Raw genomic sequence first — 16764 nt, 5'->3', positions numbered from 1 at the left:
ATTTTCAACACCGCTTATCCTTGTCAAGTTGTCAGGGTCGCGTGCTGTAGCTGACTTCGGGTGATAGGCAGTCAGTCGTAGGCCACACACAGAAACAGACAACCATTGGCACTCACAATCACACCAATTGGAATTGCCTGAAAAAATACAAATATATAAAGGGTAAAATAATTATTTTAAAGTATATTTTCCTTGATTTTTTGTACTTTTGTACAACGAAAAGAAAGTGCCTAACCAATCAGTGCAAAAACATTCAAGGGACACAAAACATTTCAAATAAAATGTACTAATACCTATGTACATTTCTAAAGAAAAAAAGCTAGGGGTAGTTAGATAGGTTGATAGGTAGGAAGGTAGGTATATATGATAGTATATGATAGGTAGCTTCTATCATAGATTCATATTAGTTATAGATAGATTCAGAGTAGTAGTCTTCAATAGATAAATTCAGAGTAGTAGTCATAGATAGATAGCTAGATTCAGAGTAGTAGTCTTAAATAGATGAATTCAAAGTAGTAGTCATAGATAGATAGATTCAGAGTAGTAGTCATAAGAGTCATACGAGTACACATTGGGGGAGCATCACCTCCTATCTGGTGGCTGTGGCCAGCGCGCATGCGCAATGCAGCTCTCCATCATTTCCAATATCCCAGTGTAGGAGAACCAGCAGAGGCAGATAACTAATGGGTAGGTTTTCTTTTTTTCCCCACGCTTGAGATCAGAAACAACGCTTGGTTGGACTAACCATTGTAGTATCGCCAATGTGCATTCACTTTAGTCCGCGGGTAACAAGGGACTGTTACGTGTGGATTTGACGAGGGCATGAACGCTGTAGCTTTGAAAGCGTCTCTCTAGTGTGCGTGTGTATGTGTGCGTGCGTTCGTGCGTGCGTGCGTGCGTGTTTGTGTGTGTAGAGTCGGGCCTAGACGTGGCCTTGCTTTGGCCCCTTGGCTCCGAGCTCGTCGCGGGCCCGGCTGCGCTTCACGTCGACATTTTCCCAACGAAATCCGGGGTTCGCGTCTCAAGCCTGGTGACGACTCGGCACGCGTAACGTCGCGGAGGTTGTGCAGTTGGCTCGCGGTGCCTTTCCTCTCACAAGCTAGCTGGCTATCGACGAGACAGCTGACGCTTGGCATGCTAACCCTTCCCTTGCCTTCCCGCTAGCCGAGTAGTGACCACCGCGTCGTTGACGGGCTTGTTGTAGTTTTGTTGACATCGTCACTTTATCTCCAGACGCGGCGTTAAACAGGTAATTGTGCCCCGAAGAAATGCAACTTGATCACAAAGTCTCTACTAATTTGATGATCATAGCAACCCCTGGCTAGCAAATGCTAAATTGCTAAATAGGAAACCTTTAGGTCCCAGTTGTTGGTTAACTCTTTAATAATCAACCTAGTGGTAAATGGACTTAAGAGTGAGCATTGATTTTAGGTTTGTATTTTTTTAGAATTTGGGGTTTACCTGCTCTCTGGTGGCAGGCAATTCACTTCAGAACAAGCAGTAGTTTCTTAGAAAAGGGGCTGTCTATTTTTTTTTGTCAAGCCAAATATAAAAGAAAAACTATCACTGTTAGCCTTGTTGTCAGATTGCATTCTTTGTTAATGTTATCAAACTGGCGTCATGCTAAAATGCAAAGCAAATAAAGAAAAAACAAAGGGGCAACAAATGCCATCAATATCACTGTCCAATACCTGAACTGATTCAAAGCCAACTCTTTATTGTTTTCTGTTAAGTAACCATCAAATCTGCCACAACAGAGAATGGACTCTTCTCATACCAGGATAAAAAAAGCCTTATTCCAACTTTTACAGTGTTTTAGTTAATCAGCAATGAAATAGGTCGACCTCCGCCCCCCAAATGTGCCGTATCGCTCTATAAGAGGAAAAATATTTATTTTTTTAATCCAATAATGGGTTTGAAAGGTGTATATATAAATGTTTTTAAATTTTTGTAGGAGCGTTTTTGTAATTCCATTGATATAAATTCTAATTTAAAAAATTACAATAAAATAGTTGAGTAGTATTCGTTTTTTTCCGGAATACAAGCAGCGTGGGCAGGTCCTGCAGTTTAATCGTTTTCAACTTTGTTTGTTTTTAAATTAGTTTGTTTTGGAATATTTCAGAAGTGTTTGAATTAACTGTTCCATGTTTATTTGTAAGAAAATTCATTCCACAATTTGATTTGTAGTGATCAGTTTCTGATGTCTAAAAAAAATGTAGCACCTTGGGCTATTTTTGGATGCTTTATTATTTCCTATTTGAAAAAAATTCTATTATTGGTTGTATATTGTAGTTTATCTTGCATAAACTAAACCTGTTTGTATTTCTCTCAGGAAAAGATCAAAATGAGACTTAACGTTGTGGCGGTTTCTTGGCTACCACAGTTCCTACTATTTCCTATCATCACAAGTTACAAGAGATATTCCCCCTCCTCACACGCACACGCAAACACACACACACTCTCAGGCCTTCTATAGTTGTCTAGCTGGCTTGCATTCTAGCCTCTCCCGTTATGAGTCAGCAACAATTGCGGTTGCAGGGATGCATTGTCACTCACAGTCCCAATCCGCGAGCTCCCTTATACCAGGCAGAAAACATTAATGCAGTTAGTTTGCATTTTCGTTATCTTGTAATTCATAGTGTTGCATATGAATTAATTGTTTCACACTCTGTCAACCTGTACAGGAACCGTGGGAATACCACAACCCAGCTGCCTCTGGGATGCAACATGTTGAATTCACACTAACAACACGGACAGATGGTACTAAAAAGTTAAGGTGAAGGTGTGTGCCTGGGGGGCCGTGTTGAGCACACCCTTTCCTGTTCATCTTCCTGAGTGGGATGGCTCTGAATGACCAGAAGGAGTAATGGAGGTCTGTGTGGAAATCAGCACTGCAACCATGAAGCAGCTAAAAGGGTAGGGTCAACCGACCCGACCATCGCCACCCCCACCCCCCTACCCCCACACCCTTCCCCGACCCGTCCTCCGAGTCCTATACTGAAGCCACCCTGCTGACGATTGGAAGACGAACATGATGTGCGTCGCAGAGACTCTGGTGGATGTTTGGCCATGAACGTTTGATGTTTACCTCTGAGGTGTGAGCGAAAATCCATTTGAGCAATGAATGGCGGAAAGGACTGTGAGGCGGGAGATGAGAGGCAGGCTGTCCCTGTCCAAGTCCCCATTGGCTGGCAGCGCAAGAGGGAGCATAGCGCTGTCCAGTATGTCAGGTAAGAAAACCATCTTGAATGGAAACTTTGCCCTGTGGCCTAAGATTTTATTAATTTTAAGTACGTATTAGAACAGGGGTGGGCAAAGTATTCCACAAAGGGCCGCAGTGGGTGCAGGTTTTCATTTCAACCCATAAAGAAGACACCTTTTCACCAATCTGATGTCATACAATTGCAATCAGTGGATTGCAGTCAGGTGCTTCTTGTTTTCTACAGAAATCTTATTAGTCAACATGTCTGTTCCTGATCGGTTGGAACAAAAACCTGCACACACAGCGGCCCTCGAGGACCGGTTTGCCCACCCCTGTATTAGAATCACATCACATCACAGGGTTCAAATGTTGCTTTCTTTCGTTCTGGTCAAAATGTAATACAGTGGTACCTCGAGATACGAGCTTAATCCGTTCCGGGACTGAGCTCGTATGACAAGTTACTCGTAACTCGAGGTAAAGTTTCCCATTGAAATGAATGGGAAACAAATTAATTCGTTCCAACTGTCTGAAAAAAACACCAGAAACAGGATATTGGATTGAAAAAAAAAGTTTTATTTCTTATAATTCGCCATATATTGACAAAGTAATAAATAACGAGTGGTTTAATAGAAATAAAGTGTTTAATCTAACTAAAATTGGCCGGATTTCGCCGAGGGGAGAGGGGCTTCGTTTTTTTTTTTCCTCCACACAACGCCCTCGTAAACAGAACAAACACTCCACCCTCACGTTCGCTATCGATGGGCTGTTTGCTGTCGTACTATTCCCTTCAAAATATTCCGAAAATGATGCACACAAATGTCCTCACAATCGGAGAACGCACGACCACTTGCCAACGAGCAGCAAGCAGTCTTATCAGCGATCGCCCCGCTGCTCATGAGAGCTACAGGGGCGCTGGCTAGCGGCTCATTTTAGCTTGTAGCATCTGTGTTCGCATCCCCTCGAACGGCGACTATGATAGAGTTGCTACCGGGGATGCTGTTGCGAGCCAGTGCCCCCGATGTTCTTATGAGCAGCCAACGAGCAGAGTCTTTTATCAGCGATCGCCCCGCTGCTCATGGGAGCTTCAGGGAAGCTGGCTAGCGGCTCCTTTTAGCTTGTAGCATCTGTGTTCGCATCCCTCGAACGGCGCCTATGATAGAGTTGCTACCGGGGATACTTTTGCGAGCACGAGTATACTTCATTACCCAGAAAGCCCTCTTTTCACCGCGCATGCGCGTTGTGCGTTTCCTGGTCTGAATAGCTCATCCGGTGCTCGTAAATATTGTTATACACGAAAGATATGCCAAAAAAAATGCCATGGCAACCTGGCTTGGTCGCATCACGAAACTTTGACCGCATCACGGGCGAATTATTCGATCGAAATTTCCCCCGTAAGACGAGCATTCCGTATGACGAACGGTCGTATGACGAGGTACCACTGTATCTCATTTTCTGAACCGCTTTATTCTCACTAGGGTTGCGGGGGGTGTTGGAGCCTATACCAGCTGACATCGGGCCAGAGGCGGGGACACCCTGAATTGGTGGCTAGCCAATCGCAGGGCACAAGGAGACAAACAACCATTCATGCTCACACTCATACCTAGGGGCAAATTAGAGTGTCCAATCAGCCTACCATGCATGCCTTTGGAATGTGGGAGGAAACCGGAGTACCTGGAGAAAACCCACGCAGGCCAGCGCCTCCATCAATGGCAGCCAGTGAATTTAAATGTTGCATCACGGTGCGGACGCGAACCGAGACCACCTCTCCAGTGAGGTCTGGGACCGGCTGTTTGTTCCGCACCAGAGTTTGCTGGTTTGTATTCACAGCAGCTAAAATGGTGCACAGCACAAACATTTTGGCTCTAGTCCGGACCAAATCGTTTGAATGCGGTTGTAGTCTACTATTTTGTTGAAATGTAAAAAGTTTTACCCATTGTGATAATCTAATCTGTCGGGACATGGACCCCTGGTGTCGCAGGTCTCATGTTTTGCTCAACACACAGAGTACTACATCACAATGAGCTAAACAGTTGGACAGTGTCAAGTTATTTTTGGTTTTGGAAAGAATCCCATCTGCATCTTTGACCATGGCCTGAAACTGTCAATTGCTTATGCACACATTCACTCGTGTACTTGTGTGTCACATATGAAAGAACTTGTTAAAACAAGACCTTCGACAAATTTGACTTGAGGCCTCTTGATTGCTTCGTCCAGAAGCACCAATAGTATTTGCATGATTTTTATATCCGGAGTGTCATTCTTGTTAAAACTTTTTATAAGCTTTCTGTACCAACATTGAATGCTGTGTTTTGAAATGTCATCTGCATGTTTTTCCTGTGTGCAGTCCCAGTGGCTCAGTGCTTTCCAGTATGGATCAGGTGAAGAACTACCTTCTAACAGATGGAACCTGCAAATGTGGTCTGGAATGCCCACTTATCCTGCACAAGGTAGTTTACTGCAATCTTTTATTTGACTTTAAATTGGAAGATCACTCAAATACGTTGAGCACAGAAGCACCAAAAGTTTTTCTGCGGGTCATTTGTATTGCTTGAATAGGAAACGCTACAAGTATATTATGTACAGGATAATCCAACCCTTTTTGAATTGCTGCAAAATGTTTCAATGTTTCTGCACACCTGTCGTGATAGCAACCAAGCATTTTTTTTTTTCCATTTCATTTACGAATCCTTGATTTTATTGAGTTTTTTGGCTGGCAAGACACAAGCACAGATATGTGAAAAAAGTATATCCCTCAGTTTTTTTTTAAATGTGTTTAATTTTGAGTCAGTGTTTTCTAAAAACCAATGTCTCTTGAAAATTGTTTTAAATTTGAAACAGATATTTTACATTTGTAACAACTTCCCATTTCTGACGTTTTAACATTTAAAATGCATGTTTTCCAGCCTTTCCAAACATTTCACATGAATTTAGCGCCAAATAAAATAAAACTAACACGATAACTTAAGTTGTACATTCACCAGCTACTTCATTAGGTATACCTTTCTAGTACCCAATAGGACCCTCTTTTTAATATAATAACATAATCGGACATAGGCTTTGTCATCATCATTGACTCAACAAACAAAAACAAAAGCCTAATTGTCATCATACCCAGAAACTGCGTATGATGAAATTGGTAGAGTATTTTGCCTTCAGTAGAGCCTTAATCCTTCATGGCATAGATTCACCAAGGTACTGGCAACATTCCTTAGAGAGTTTGGTCCAAATTGTAATGACGGCATCATTCAGTTGCAGCCGTTTTGTCATCTGCACATTCATGATGCAAAACTCATTGTCATGTTCAAGAAACCAATCTGAGATCAGACATGCTCTCTGCATACTTTGGTTGTAAAGAGTGGTTATTAGAGTTACTCTTGCCTTTCTACCAGCTCCAACCAGTCTGTCCATTCTCTGTTGATCACTGATCGGAATTAACAAGGCTCTTTTTTCGGACTTCTCTGTGAACCTTAAAGATAATCGACTTGTGTCAATGCAAGAAGTTGCTGCCATTGATTGATTGATTTTCTAGCAATTTGCGTTAAAAAGCAGTTGTACAGGCGCGCCTAATTTATATATGTATCGTATTATAAGTAGTTATATTATTTTATTTTTTTATGACTAGACTACGTGTTTACTTGTCCCAAAACTGAGCACAAAACAACTACCACTGCTATCTCTTATTTTGTCATATTTTAAGTTATTCACAAATCTCATTCCTCAGGTGTTTAACTTTGATCTGGGGGCGGTGGTCAAGCAGAGGACAGTGGAAGATGTGAAATCAGATGAGGATGTCACCAAACTCTGTATTCACAAGAGGAAACTGCTGGCTGTGGCTACACTGCACAAGAGTATGGAGAGGCACCCTCCTATCACACTAACAAGTCCTGTTAGAGGTACGTCATTGAATATGTAGAATTGTTTTTTCCTGAAAGATTTACCACAACCAGCTTTTTGGAATATCTCCATAATGAATTCCAAAACTAACTAAAATACCAAAAAGCTAATATTACCTAGTGTTTTGTCAATGATTAAATGTCATGATGCCAGTATCTCGTAAAATAACATGTTTTGTTTGATGTTCAGGTACATCATCTGTAGTTGTGTCGCATTCCGCTACTCATCGAGCAATGAGGACGAAACCACATGATGTCCTTCCCAGTGCTGCCGGCCCGGATTGCAAGAATACGTACAAGATGGTGATGGTACCTGGCCACCAACAGCAGATTTTTCCACCTCAGGAGATCGGTGGAGGCCAGCAACCAGAGCTCTGTGCTGGGTACTCAAGGCCACAGAGGTTACAGATTGGCGATCCAGGCCCCAAATCCCCTTATCGAGTTGGATATGGAGGCATGTTGAGCCCACCCATCTCCAACTCTAAACTATGTGGGGATGGTTCGCAATCACCCTGTACAGAAACTCTGGGGAGCCCCGAAGGCTTTCAAAGAACAAATTCTTGTGCATTTCCAGGAGCCGGTAGTCCCGGCTCAGCTTCCATCCACGGAAACTCCAGAACACCTCTTTCTCCACCTAGCATAATGCTCCATGGCTCTTCTGTGGGCCAAGCAGCCTGTGCCATGACAGGAAGGACTAGCACACCACTGTCACCCACAGCCACTGCCAAAAGCCCCATCATGAACAATATGCCACGTGGAAACTTCCCCTATGGTATGGACATGCCCACTGCAGCCTTCTACCATAAACCACAGCCACCCGTGCATCCTGTACCACCCCAACCTCTCTGTGTGCCACCCTGTGTCCTGCAAAAAAGACAGTTGACATCTGAAAAAGATCCTTTAGGCATTCTGGACCCTATCCCCAGTAAGCCTATGAGCCAGTCCCCAGCCAACGCCCCCAACTTCCAGCCTAACATCCACACTCAGGTATCAATGATGAATGTAAACATCCCCCCTCCTGCCATTGTCCCCTTGCCAAGTAATTTACCTTTGCCCACGGTAAAGCCTGGGCCCGTGGGCCACGCTGGCCAAGTTCAGAGGACTCAACAGAGCGGTGCAGCTTCCTCAATGTCTCCATCCCCAGTCACCTCCCCTGTTCACATGGCTGGAAGAATAGAAGCTTCACCCCATCGCTCACGCTCTTCTTCAACCTCTTCTGATCACGGGAACTTTGCAATGCCATCTGGGCATCAGGGCACATGCGTCACTATGAAGGTCCCCCCTCGATCTCCTAGATCGGCCATGGGCTCTCCTAGGCCAGCTATGCCCTCCAGCCCCTCCACCAACAAAAATGACGTCATACACCAGTACAGAGATCCCCAGCTGCTTTCCTCAATGGGCACACTTCAGCACAACTCCATGTACTCGCCCACCTCATCTTCCTCTTCCTCTTTGCCTACGCCTAGCGCTTCCCTGAAGGGCCAGGCAGGACTGTTGAGAATGCCTATAAACCAGATTCTCAACCAACAGAATTCTGCCTCCTTCCCAGCCAGCAGTCTATTGTCAGCAGCAGCCAAAGCACAGCTAGCACATCAAAACAAACACAGCACTACTGGTGTGGCTGCTGCTGGTATAGGAGGTGGTGGAGGAAATCCAGGGGGCGGCGCGCACCCTGGCTCCATGAGCGGTCATGCAGACTTGGAAGGACACAGCACTTTAAATCCTATGCTCCCGCCAAATTTCAACATGCTGCTCAACTGCCCTGAGGGTCAGAGCGGTCGAGCGGCTTTGAGAGACAAGCTAATGGCTCAGCAAAGGGACCCCATTCGCAAACGAAAGCAATCGGCAGGTGGCGCACCGGTCAACCACGACAGCATTAACAACAACAACAACTTGGTCTATAACGTGATCAACAAACCTAGTGTGGGAGGGCAGCAAATGTTAGCTCCCGGCGCAGAGCAAATGCGAAAGTTTAGTCGTCTCGGAAACCTCCCGCCGAACACCTCCATGGCCCAACTCCTCCAATCTATGAGCAATCACAGCTCCCATAACAGCCACCACCCTGGCCTTAGCCCAGGACCTTCACAACTTCACTACAATGACTCTACATCAAAAGTCCCAGGTGGTCCCCAACAGAACCTCATAAGCCAACAGAGGCTTCGGATCCAAGTTGACGGTATGCAAAATTGTCAGAACGTGGATACCACTGGGGGTCACGTGGGCACGCGGCCTGGTCAGTTCCCTGATTTCATGGCTCAGATTAAGCCTGCTACCTTGAACAACTGTGGGCCTATGGGTCCCACTTGTGGATCAGTAGGCCCTGATGGCATGCCACTCGGACGCCCACACACTAATCCACCACCACTATCACATTCTGGACCTCATCCCTCGCAGCACAACCTCCATCATAAAGTGGGGCAGACTGATATGGTGGTGATGCCAGGAGGAGATGGGTGCTGTACCAATAAAATTTCTGATACAGGTGAGAACTAACATTAAGGGCAGCATTGATATTTCAAATCATTTTCACCAATACCTATGTGCTCACAGCATGGCTTTGTTACATAACAATTTAGTGATAAATACATCTGCATGGTCAAAATCAGTTCAAATGTATGATGTCAGATGTAACTTCTCTTATTATTTTTCTCCTCATAATTAAATGTCACTGGGGTGAATGGGTTTCTCAGGTTAGTGGGCCAAGTTAACCCTAAAAATTTACTGTCAATACATCAGTGGTAATGAGTACCTACCTCATCGGGGGCTAATTGTCAGCATTTATATTTTGTTGTTATTTGTGTGCTTGTTGACCAGCACTCAATGCTGACAAATGATGGAAATAAGACCGTCATTGTGCTTAAAGGAAAATGGCCCTGATAGGCCACTCTAAAGATCTCCTCCTAGCTTGTCGCTATAGTAACAATGGACCCCAAATAGGGAGCAGAGCTAGGACTTTGAGGAGGGTTTAGGCATATACAGTACATATTTGATCAAATCACAGGGTGTACACAACTCAGACAACCCGAGCGTATGGCCATGGAATATCGTTTTTTTATTTTTTTTATTTTACAATACTGGTAAAAACTTTAATTTTTTCCCCTGCCCGAAGTACCACTAGACAATAAAATGTAATCATTGTGCATATTCTTGGTCTACGATCCTATTATAAATATTATATCAGAAATCTGCTGCTGTACTAATATAGCCTGTTTTTCAGTCAAATTATGGAAATCAGGGTGGTCCAGTTGGGTTCAGGTCACTCGGACTTTGACTGTTAACCAAATAGGTGATGTAATTCAGCTCCTTTAGCCAATTCAAATTATTTGTGAGAGCGCTATTTACGAGCAACAGAAGCTCTTTGAAAGTAGCTTTTTAGCATTAGCATCTAGCCATCTGTGTCTAGTGCACTCTGAATCCCCCACATCCCCCTCTTCCACAGTCATCAACAAATACCCAAAAGAAATGGTTTACAATGAACATTGTAAACCCCCAATCACAGACACCCTGCCACCTAGCTGACCAGCCCACATCCCCCCGCAGACTAAAATCACACTGCCTGACCCACCCCACCTCCCAATCCACCCAGCAAACTCCCCCGTCTAGCTTCCTGGCAGCGGACAGCACCACCAATCATCACTCGGTTCCCATGGTAACATCCCCCGGCAACAGCCGTCACTATATCATAGCAGTCGCGAAGGAAGGGGGAAGGGGGTCGGCCGTGTCGTTTCTCTCAGCGTCGGGAAGGAAAGAAGAAAAGAGGAGGGGGAAAAAATTAACACACACAGCTGCCCTTCAGCTACGCAGTATCATACCAGCTGCTTTCGCCACCACACTCATGCACACACACAGAAGCTTGTCCGTCTTTGTCTGCGTAACACTGCTGCTCCATTGGTTTCTTTCAAATATGCGTGATGCATTTTTTTTCCTTCACTTGCGAGTTCTACTGCGTGTGTTAGGCTGTAAAAGGCACTTGACCACAATGACTGCCTTCCTAAATAATACTTATAGGAGTGGATTACTCTAGGTAAATGCTCGTGGTATATCAAGAATAAATACATGCAATGGCTTTGTATGGAAAGGATGTGATTATTGTGGCACATCCTAAACTTAACCCTTGGAGAGAATGTGGAACTTTCTCCTTAAACCAGGACTTGGTAACATGTTGAAACAACAGCTTATACCATTTGAGAAACTCCATTTTTAGGGGATACGGGGTGTGCTGATGAATGGATGTTGTACGACAGGCAGAATCTCTTTGCAAATGCCAGTCATCAGATTTCTGTGCAGATATTTCTCAAGTTATCAAGAAATGTCTGGTGACGCTCTAGATCTTTGTTAGTTTATATGGTCTTGAATTTCATCTCCCATCTCATGCTCAGCCTGACACAGCTGACAGTTTGTATTGAAGACTTACTGATCTGATTATTATTTTATTTGTAGCCATGATAACATCTGCAGTATTTTTTATATATGCTTGAATTGACGCATTGAATGATTTTATTGTCAGCATTTACTGTATCCTGTATCACCTTTGGAAAAACTGCACAACTATAGTTGAAATCAAATTGTCAATTCTACCGTATTTTCGCGACTATATGGCGCACCGCATTTAAAGGCGCAGTGTCAGTAACGAGTGCTATTTCTGTATTTGACACACACAGGACGCACCGCATTTAAAGGCGCAGCCAGGCATGGCAAAACATACGAATTAAACAATTGTCCAAATGAGTCTTCGAAAACGCCGGGTCAATCAATTCATGTATTATGAATTCAGCTTTGCTAATTTAGTGCTGATGAATCTATGTAGTAGTTATTTACTATTCATCCATTTATCCTTTCAGTGTTCAACTAATATTTTGTTCTTTCTGCTTTGAATTTAGTTCATATAATGAAAAGCTTATTTTGGGGTTCTTCCTCTCCTTGTCTGAATATGTCACTCTTTAGGGAACCTCCCTTCCCATGGCCTTCAACCTCACATCAACACTGGCAGAGGACGGATGTATAAACACCAGGTCATGCAGCAAAGTGGGGTCTCCCAGCCTGCTTACCAGAGTCAGCAGCACTTCTCGGACAACCCACCTTACACAGACTGCAGCAAAGCTAACGTCGACTCATTGGTTTGCCTCTACCAAAATTACCAGGTGGGAGGATTGGCTTGCATTAAAAGTTGTTGTTTTTCCCCAAGCCTGTGCAAGTTTTTAATGGTAAATGTTTTTTTGTGACTTTACAGCAAGGGATGATTCCACACCAGGGCGAAGGCTTCCGAGCTGTCACCCCTGGCTCTGACAGGGCTCCTGGCAAAGGCTCAGAGACCGTGGATGCCATCTACAGGGCTGTGGTTGATGCCGCCAGTAAAGGCATGCAAGTAACCATTACCACCACAGTAAGCGGGACCACGCAGGCAAGCCCCATGCCTGCCCTCAGCGCCATGAGTGCCTTCACTGCCTCCATTGGGGAGCCTGTCAACCTCCCCCAGGTGGTCAGTGCAGTTCTGCACGGGGAAGGGGAGATTTTACCTCAGCAAGCCCGCACCCGGCATGTGAGGCAAACGGTTGGTCAAAAGAGCGCAGATCTAGGGAAGAGTATGACAGATGGGCCGCAGGCCGACGACTACTTCCGGTCCCCTGGCCGAGGAACTCCCAGGGCGCAGTGGGATGGGGAAATTCCTCATAGTGGCGGCTTCGATACACACAGCAACGTCTGGTGCGGTGAGGAGTTCCTGGAGTGTTCCACCAAGGTTAGAAGTAGTCCTTGCATGGAGCGACTTGCTCCTTTGCACCCTGCCCCACCATGCTCCACCAATGACTCCGTTGAGCACAACGTAGCACCAGGCCACGGAAAAACCTTTCCTGACGATAGCTACCGCTTCAACAACTGCAGCCGGACACCCGCTAACTACAAAGAACGTCTTGAGCAGACTGCGGAACGTTGTACTCACGTTAATGGCACTATGCCTCTCTTCAGCAGCCGGGCGTACGGAGAGGTCCTTGGACCACCTCGGCAGGAATTAACAGCTGACGACCAGTCTCCTAGCTCGTCCACGAGCCTTGAAGGACCTCTAGCCAGCTCCAAGGACTACAGCCACTACAATGGCCATTTCAACGGGATGGCGCCTAGCCCCTCTGACACCAAGAGTCTGAGCAGCGAGGAAGACCTACGGCAGCCGGACTCGCCTTCATCGGAGCTACTTCACTATCGTTCCAGGACCTTCAACATGGGAGAGCTGGTATGGGGCCAGCTGAAGGGTCTTCCCCCCTGGCCAGCCAAGCTGGCTGGAGAGGAACAAGTGCACAGCGCTGCCATGCAACTGCGAGATCAGGCAAAGGTGAGGCAACGTGCACAATTGTATCGTGGGGACTTGTGTTCTTGGTTTATACAGGCAAAACTTATACTTCAATCCTTCTTTGTTCCTCACTATGTCCGGCTTTGAGAAACTCTCGTCAGACATGAGGACAAAACAAGACATCAAAAAGTAGATGATCCATTCTCAAACTGGATATATGTATATTCCCAAATGTTCTATTCATGCAATTCAGTTAACACGTGAAACTACTTTTAGGAAACACGTGAAATCCAAACTACTTTTAGGAAACACGTGAAATCCAAACTACTTTTAGGAAACACATGAAATCCAAACTACTTTTAGGAAACGCGTGACTACTTTTAGGATTTGTCTGTTACTCTAAATCAGGGGCGTCAAAAGGATTTTTGTCGCGTACCAGGTTAGTTTATTTATTGAAAAAAAAAACCTGTAAATATTCCCTATAAATCCAGAATCTTAATTTGAATGATATTATAAAACATGAAGTGTACAAAAAGTTTTGGCGGGCCTGCAGCTTGTCACCGGTCCTCCAAAACAATATTCCGCAGTTAACAGTTTAGGTTAGGACAAACGATTAATAAAGTTTCATATCTTGTCTACCCAGGTAGAGCCAGAGAAGCTAAAAACCTTAACACATGATTTGGAGGCACTTGACCGAGCTGCCAAGAGAGGCTTAAAGTAAGTAGCATTTTCTTTTTGTTGTGGCTTTTTTTTAAACTGCAACATAAACATCAGCTGAGCTGATGACCAACAGTGTACTAACTCAATGTTGGCTCAGTAGGCCAGGGAAACTAAATAATCACTTGGAAGCTGCCATCCACGAGGCCATGAGTGAGCTGGACAAGATGTCGGGCACGGTGAGTTCAACAAACGCCCCCCAACGTCCTTTGTTGCGACATTGACGGTCACATTCTTTCCCTTGTTTTCGTCAGATCCCGTCAAGGGATCGACAGGTGAAAATGCCCAAACCCAAAAGGAGGAAGATCTCCAGATAGCAATGAATGTGTCACCCTACTCGCTGCCGTCTGAGCTGTCCCAGGTGCTACACATTGACGCTGCGTGTCCCCTCATCCTTCCGTGATGTGACGTCATTATAGACTTGACTTGCTGACTTTTGAGGTGCTGGAAACGTCCAATCACCGTTTTTACTGTAGTAAGAAGAAATGGAAAGAACCATAAAAAAGGTTGCAATTTGCCTACAGCTTACTGAATTAACTATTTTTTTTAGTATAAAGTATTAAAAAGACAAAAAAAAGGCTATGAGCATTACCTTACATATTTAAGACAAATAGACAGTCCAAATATTTCTGATACGTTTTCATGATGTATATAGATAATCCTGAAATGTCATATGAAGAAATGTATGTAAATATTGTAAAATGTAATGTACAAGCGTACCCAATGCACACTTTATCTTTTGTTGTACAAAAACAAAGCAGAATTGTACCAATGTATTGGTTTCTATTCAGATGTGCGGTTGCATCGGATCGCACGCGCGCGAGAAATACAAAAACAGCTTTTTATATGACGAGCACTACGACCGTTGCTTTGAGTTGGTTTTTGGACAACGGCCTCGGGAAATATTCTGTTACTTCATACCTAAAAGTGTTCATGGAGAAAAAGAAAAAAAAATCACACAGAATGAACTTTACCAGCAGTGTTCAGCCTTTCTGCTAGTGCGAATGTTGCAAAATATTAATTGCAAAGGTGAATTGTCAGGAGCATTGTTTTGTGAGCTTTCTTGCATTTCTGTGGTTTTATGACTTGAACATTTTTGGATTTTTTTTCTTTTCTAACTTGGATGACTTGGTAATTTTCTTTTTCCAATTGATCTTTTTTGCCATGTTGATTCTTCCGTCTTCTCCAAACTATTGTCATTCGAATATCATGTTTTCCCCCTTTGTCAGTTATAGGTAACGATCAAAATTAACAATCAATGACTGAAATATTCTCCCATTTTGAGGCCTTGTTTCGTTTTCGTCAGTTTGCTTATTGTAAATTATTCCTGTACAGTTCTCCATATTTATTTCAAGCTTTACAAATATCCTAGATGGCAATAACACTACCAAGAGTTTAAAACTCAAGCCTTATATGTGTAAATGTATGTTTTATTTTAACAGAAGAATAGATCGCAAACTCATTCATAAGGTCCCATGTTTTATTTAAGACGTGCGCATAAAAGAAGATGCTTTGACAGCAAGGCTACTTGTTTTTGTTCCACAATGTTTTATTTATAAAATTGCTAATGTGTGAAAGAAGGCGGTTGGTCTCTGTGTTGGTAATAAATGCCCTTTTACACTACTTAAAGCTCCCAAGTAGACGTCGTGGCTTGTTCACTCCCATTATGGCAAACAAGTTGAAATAAATACAGAATGAACAAGTGCAATAAAAACAATGAGTAGAGATAAAAAGTTTGCCTATCCTGTTGCCAAGTATTTTGCTACTCCAGTTGCTTACAAGATTCACGATGTCCTTTCCATTCAAGAATGTAATTTTTTTAATATTGTGATGGTGTCAACAAGACAAAAAGCCTGCAACTTTGCGCAACATTCTTTTCCAAATGGTGTATATGAACGCTTCCACACGGTGACTTCCATTCACCCAAGCTAAGGCATTTATTTTCCTTCTCGAACAAAACTGCAGATGAGCCGTGAGGTTTGACTAAACCTGCACTAAAATGCACGCTTTAAGTAACCTCACTGTACGAGAGGGACATCCTGTGCAACTTGAAGACAGATTGCAGTCTTGTGGCTTACATAAAAACATGCAGTTTAGGATGACCTTTAATTGGTAATCGATGTCGAGGATGTCCTGCAGCTGCCTTGGTGAACACAAAACTCTGGGTAAAGTTCATTCTGTCAACTACCTGTGTGGACGTGTAGGAGCCTTATTTGTGCTTGAGCGTGGAGGTGTGTGTTGACACAATGTCTTTATTTTCCTTTGGTTTGAAGCACTCTTCCAACCTATTGTCAGTATTTTATTTTTCAACCTATGAGTATATATTGCCACCCAAATATATACTTAACAGATGAGTTTGGTGTGAAGTATGATGTGCACTTGATTGCTCCGTTTTTTCTGGATTAATGTGGCCTAGATATAAAGTAGAGTTTGTCAGAGTCCATTATTTTGATATTGTTTGGACTTTTTTTAACGGTTTGATGTATGCCGAGTTTGTGTAAATAATCAAACACATTTCAGATCATGCAGTGATGTAACATTTGGACTAATGTTGCACAGATGTCTTAAGATATTAAAAATGGTCACTCTTGAACTTGATTTTATTTTTGCTATATACTGTGAATGGAGTTGGAAGGTATGAAAGTGAGGCTTCAAATTGAGCATATCTG

General features: G+C 43.6%; 1 protein-coding gene across 2 annotated transcripts; it reads left to right on the top strand.

Annotated features, from left to right (window-relative positions):
* Positions 1-573: 573 nt before the first annotated feature.
* Positions 574-16688, top strand: mbd5 (methyl-CpG binding domain protein 5). 2 transcript variants are annotated; one of them, XM_077596001.1, is made up of 10 exons: positions 574-687; positions 2685-3230; positions 5547-5649; positions 6924-7095; positions 7286-9577; positions 12040-12236; positions 12326-13420; positions 14022-14095; positions 14199-14274; positions 14350-16688. In XM_077596001.1, the coding sequence occupies exons 2-10, from the start codon at positions 3121-3123 to the stop codon at positions 14410-14412; spliced, it is 4182 nt and encodes a 1393-aa protein (XP_077452127.1). In that variant the 5' UTR covers positions 574-687; positions 2685-3120; the 3' UTR covers positions 14413-16688. The 2 variants fall into 2 exon arrangements, with proteins under 2 accessions (XP_077452127.1, XP_077452120.1); XM_077595994.1 differs by having other exon boundaries at positions 14196-14274.
* Positions 16689-16764: the final 76 nt, after the last annotated feature.

The sequence above is a fragment of the Stigmatopora argus genome, chromosome 1, assembly GCF_051989625.1.
Source record: "Stigmatopora argus isolate UIUO_Sarg chromosome 1, RoL_Sarg_1.0, whole genome shotgun sequence".
Classification (NCBI taxonomy): Eukaryota; Metazoa; Chordata; class Actinopteri; order Syngnathiformes; family Syngnathidae; genus Stigmatopora; species Stigmatopora argus.
This window is presented reverse-complemented; position numbering and strand designations above follow the sequence as displayed.

Bases quoted from the DNA above. Each gene is read 5' to 3' on its own strand.
- mbd5 (XM_077595994.1), top strand. From the start codon at position 3,121: ATGAATGGCGGAAAGGACTGTGAGGCGGGAGATGAGAGGCAGGCTGTC. The intron at 9,578-12,039 runs GTGAGAACTAAC...GTCACTCTTTAG, and splicing joins CAATAAAATTTCTGATACAG to GGAACCTCCCTTCCCATGGC. The intron at 12,237-12,325 runs GTGGGAGGATTG...GTGACTTTACAG, and splicing joins GCCTCTACCAAAATTACCAG to CAAGGGATGATTCCACACCA.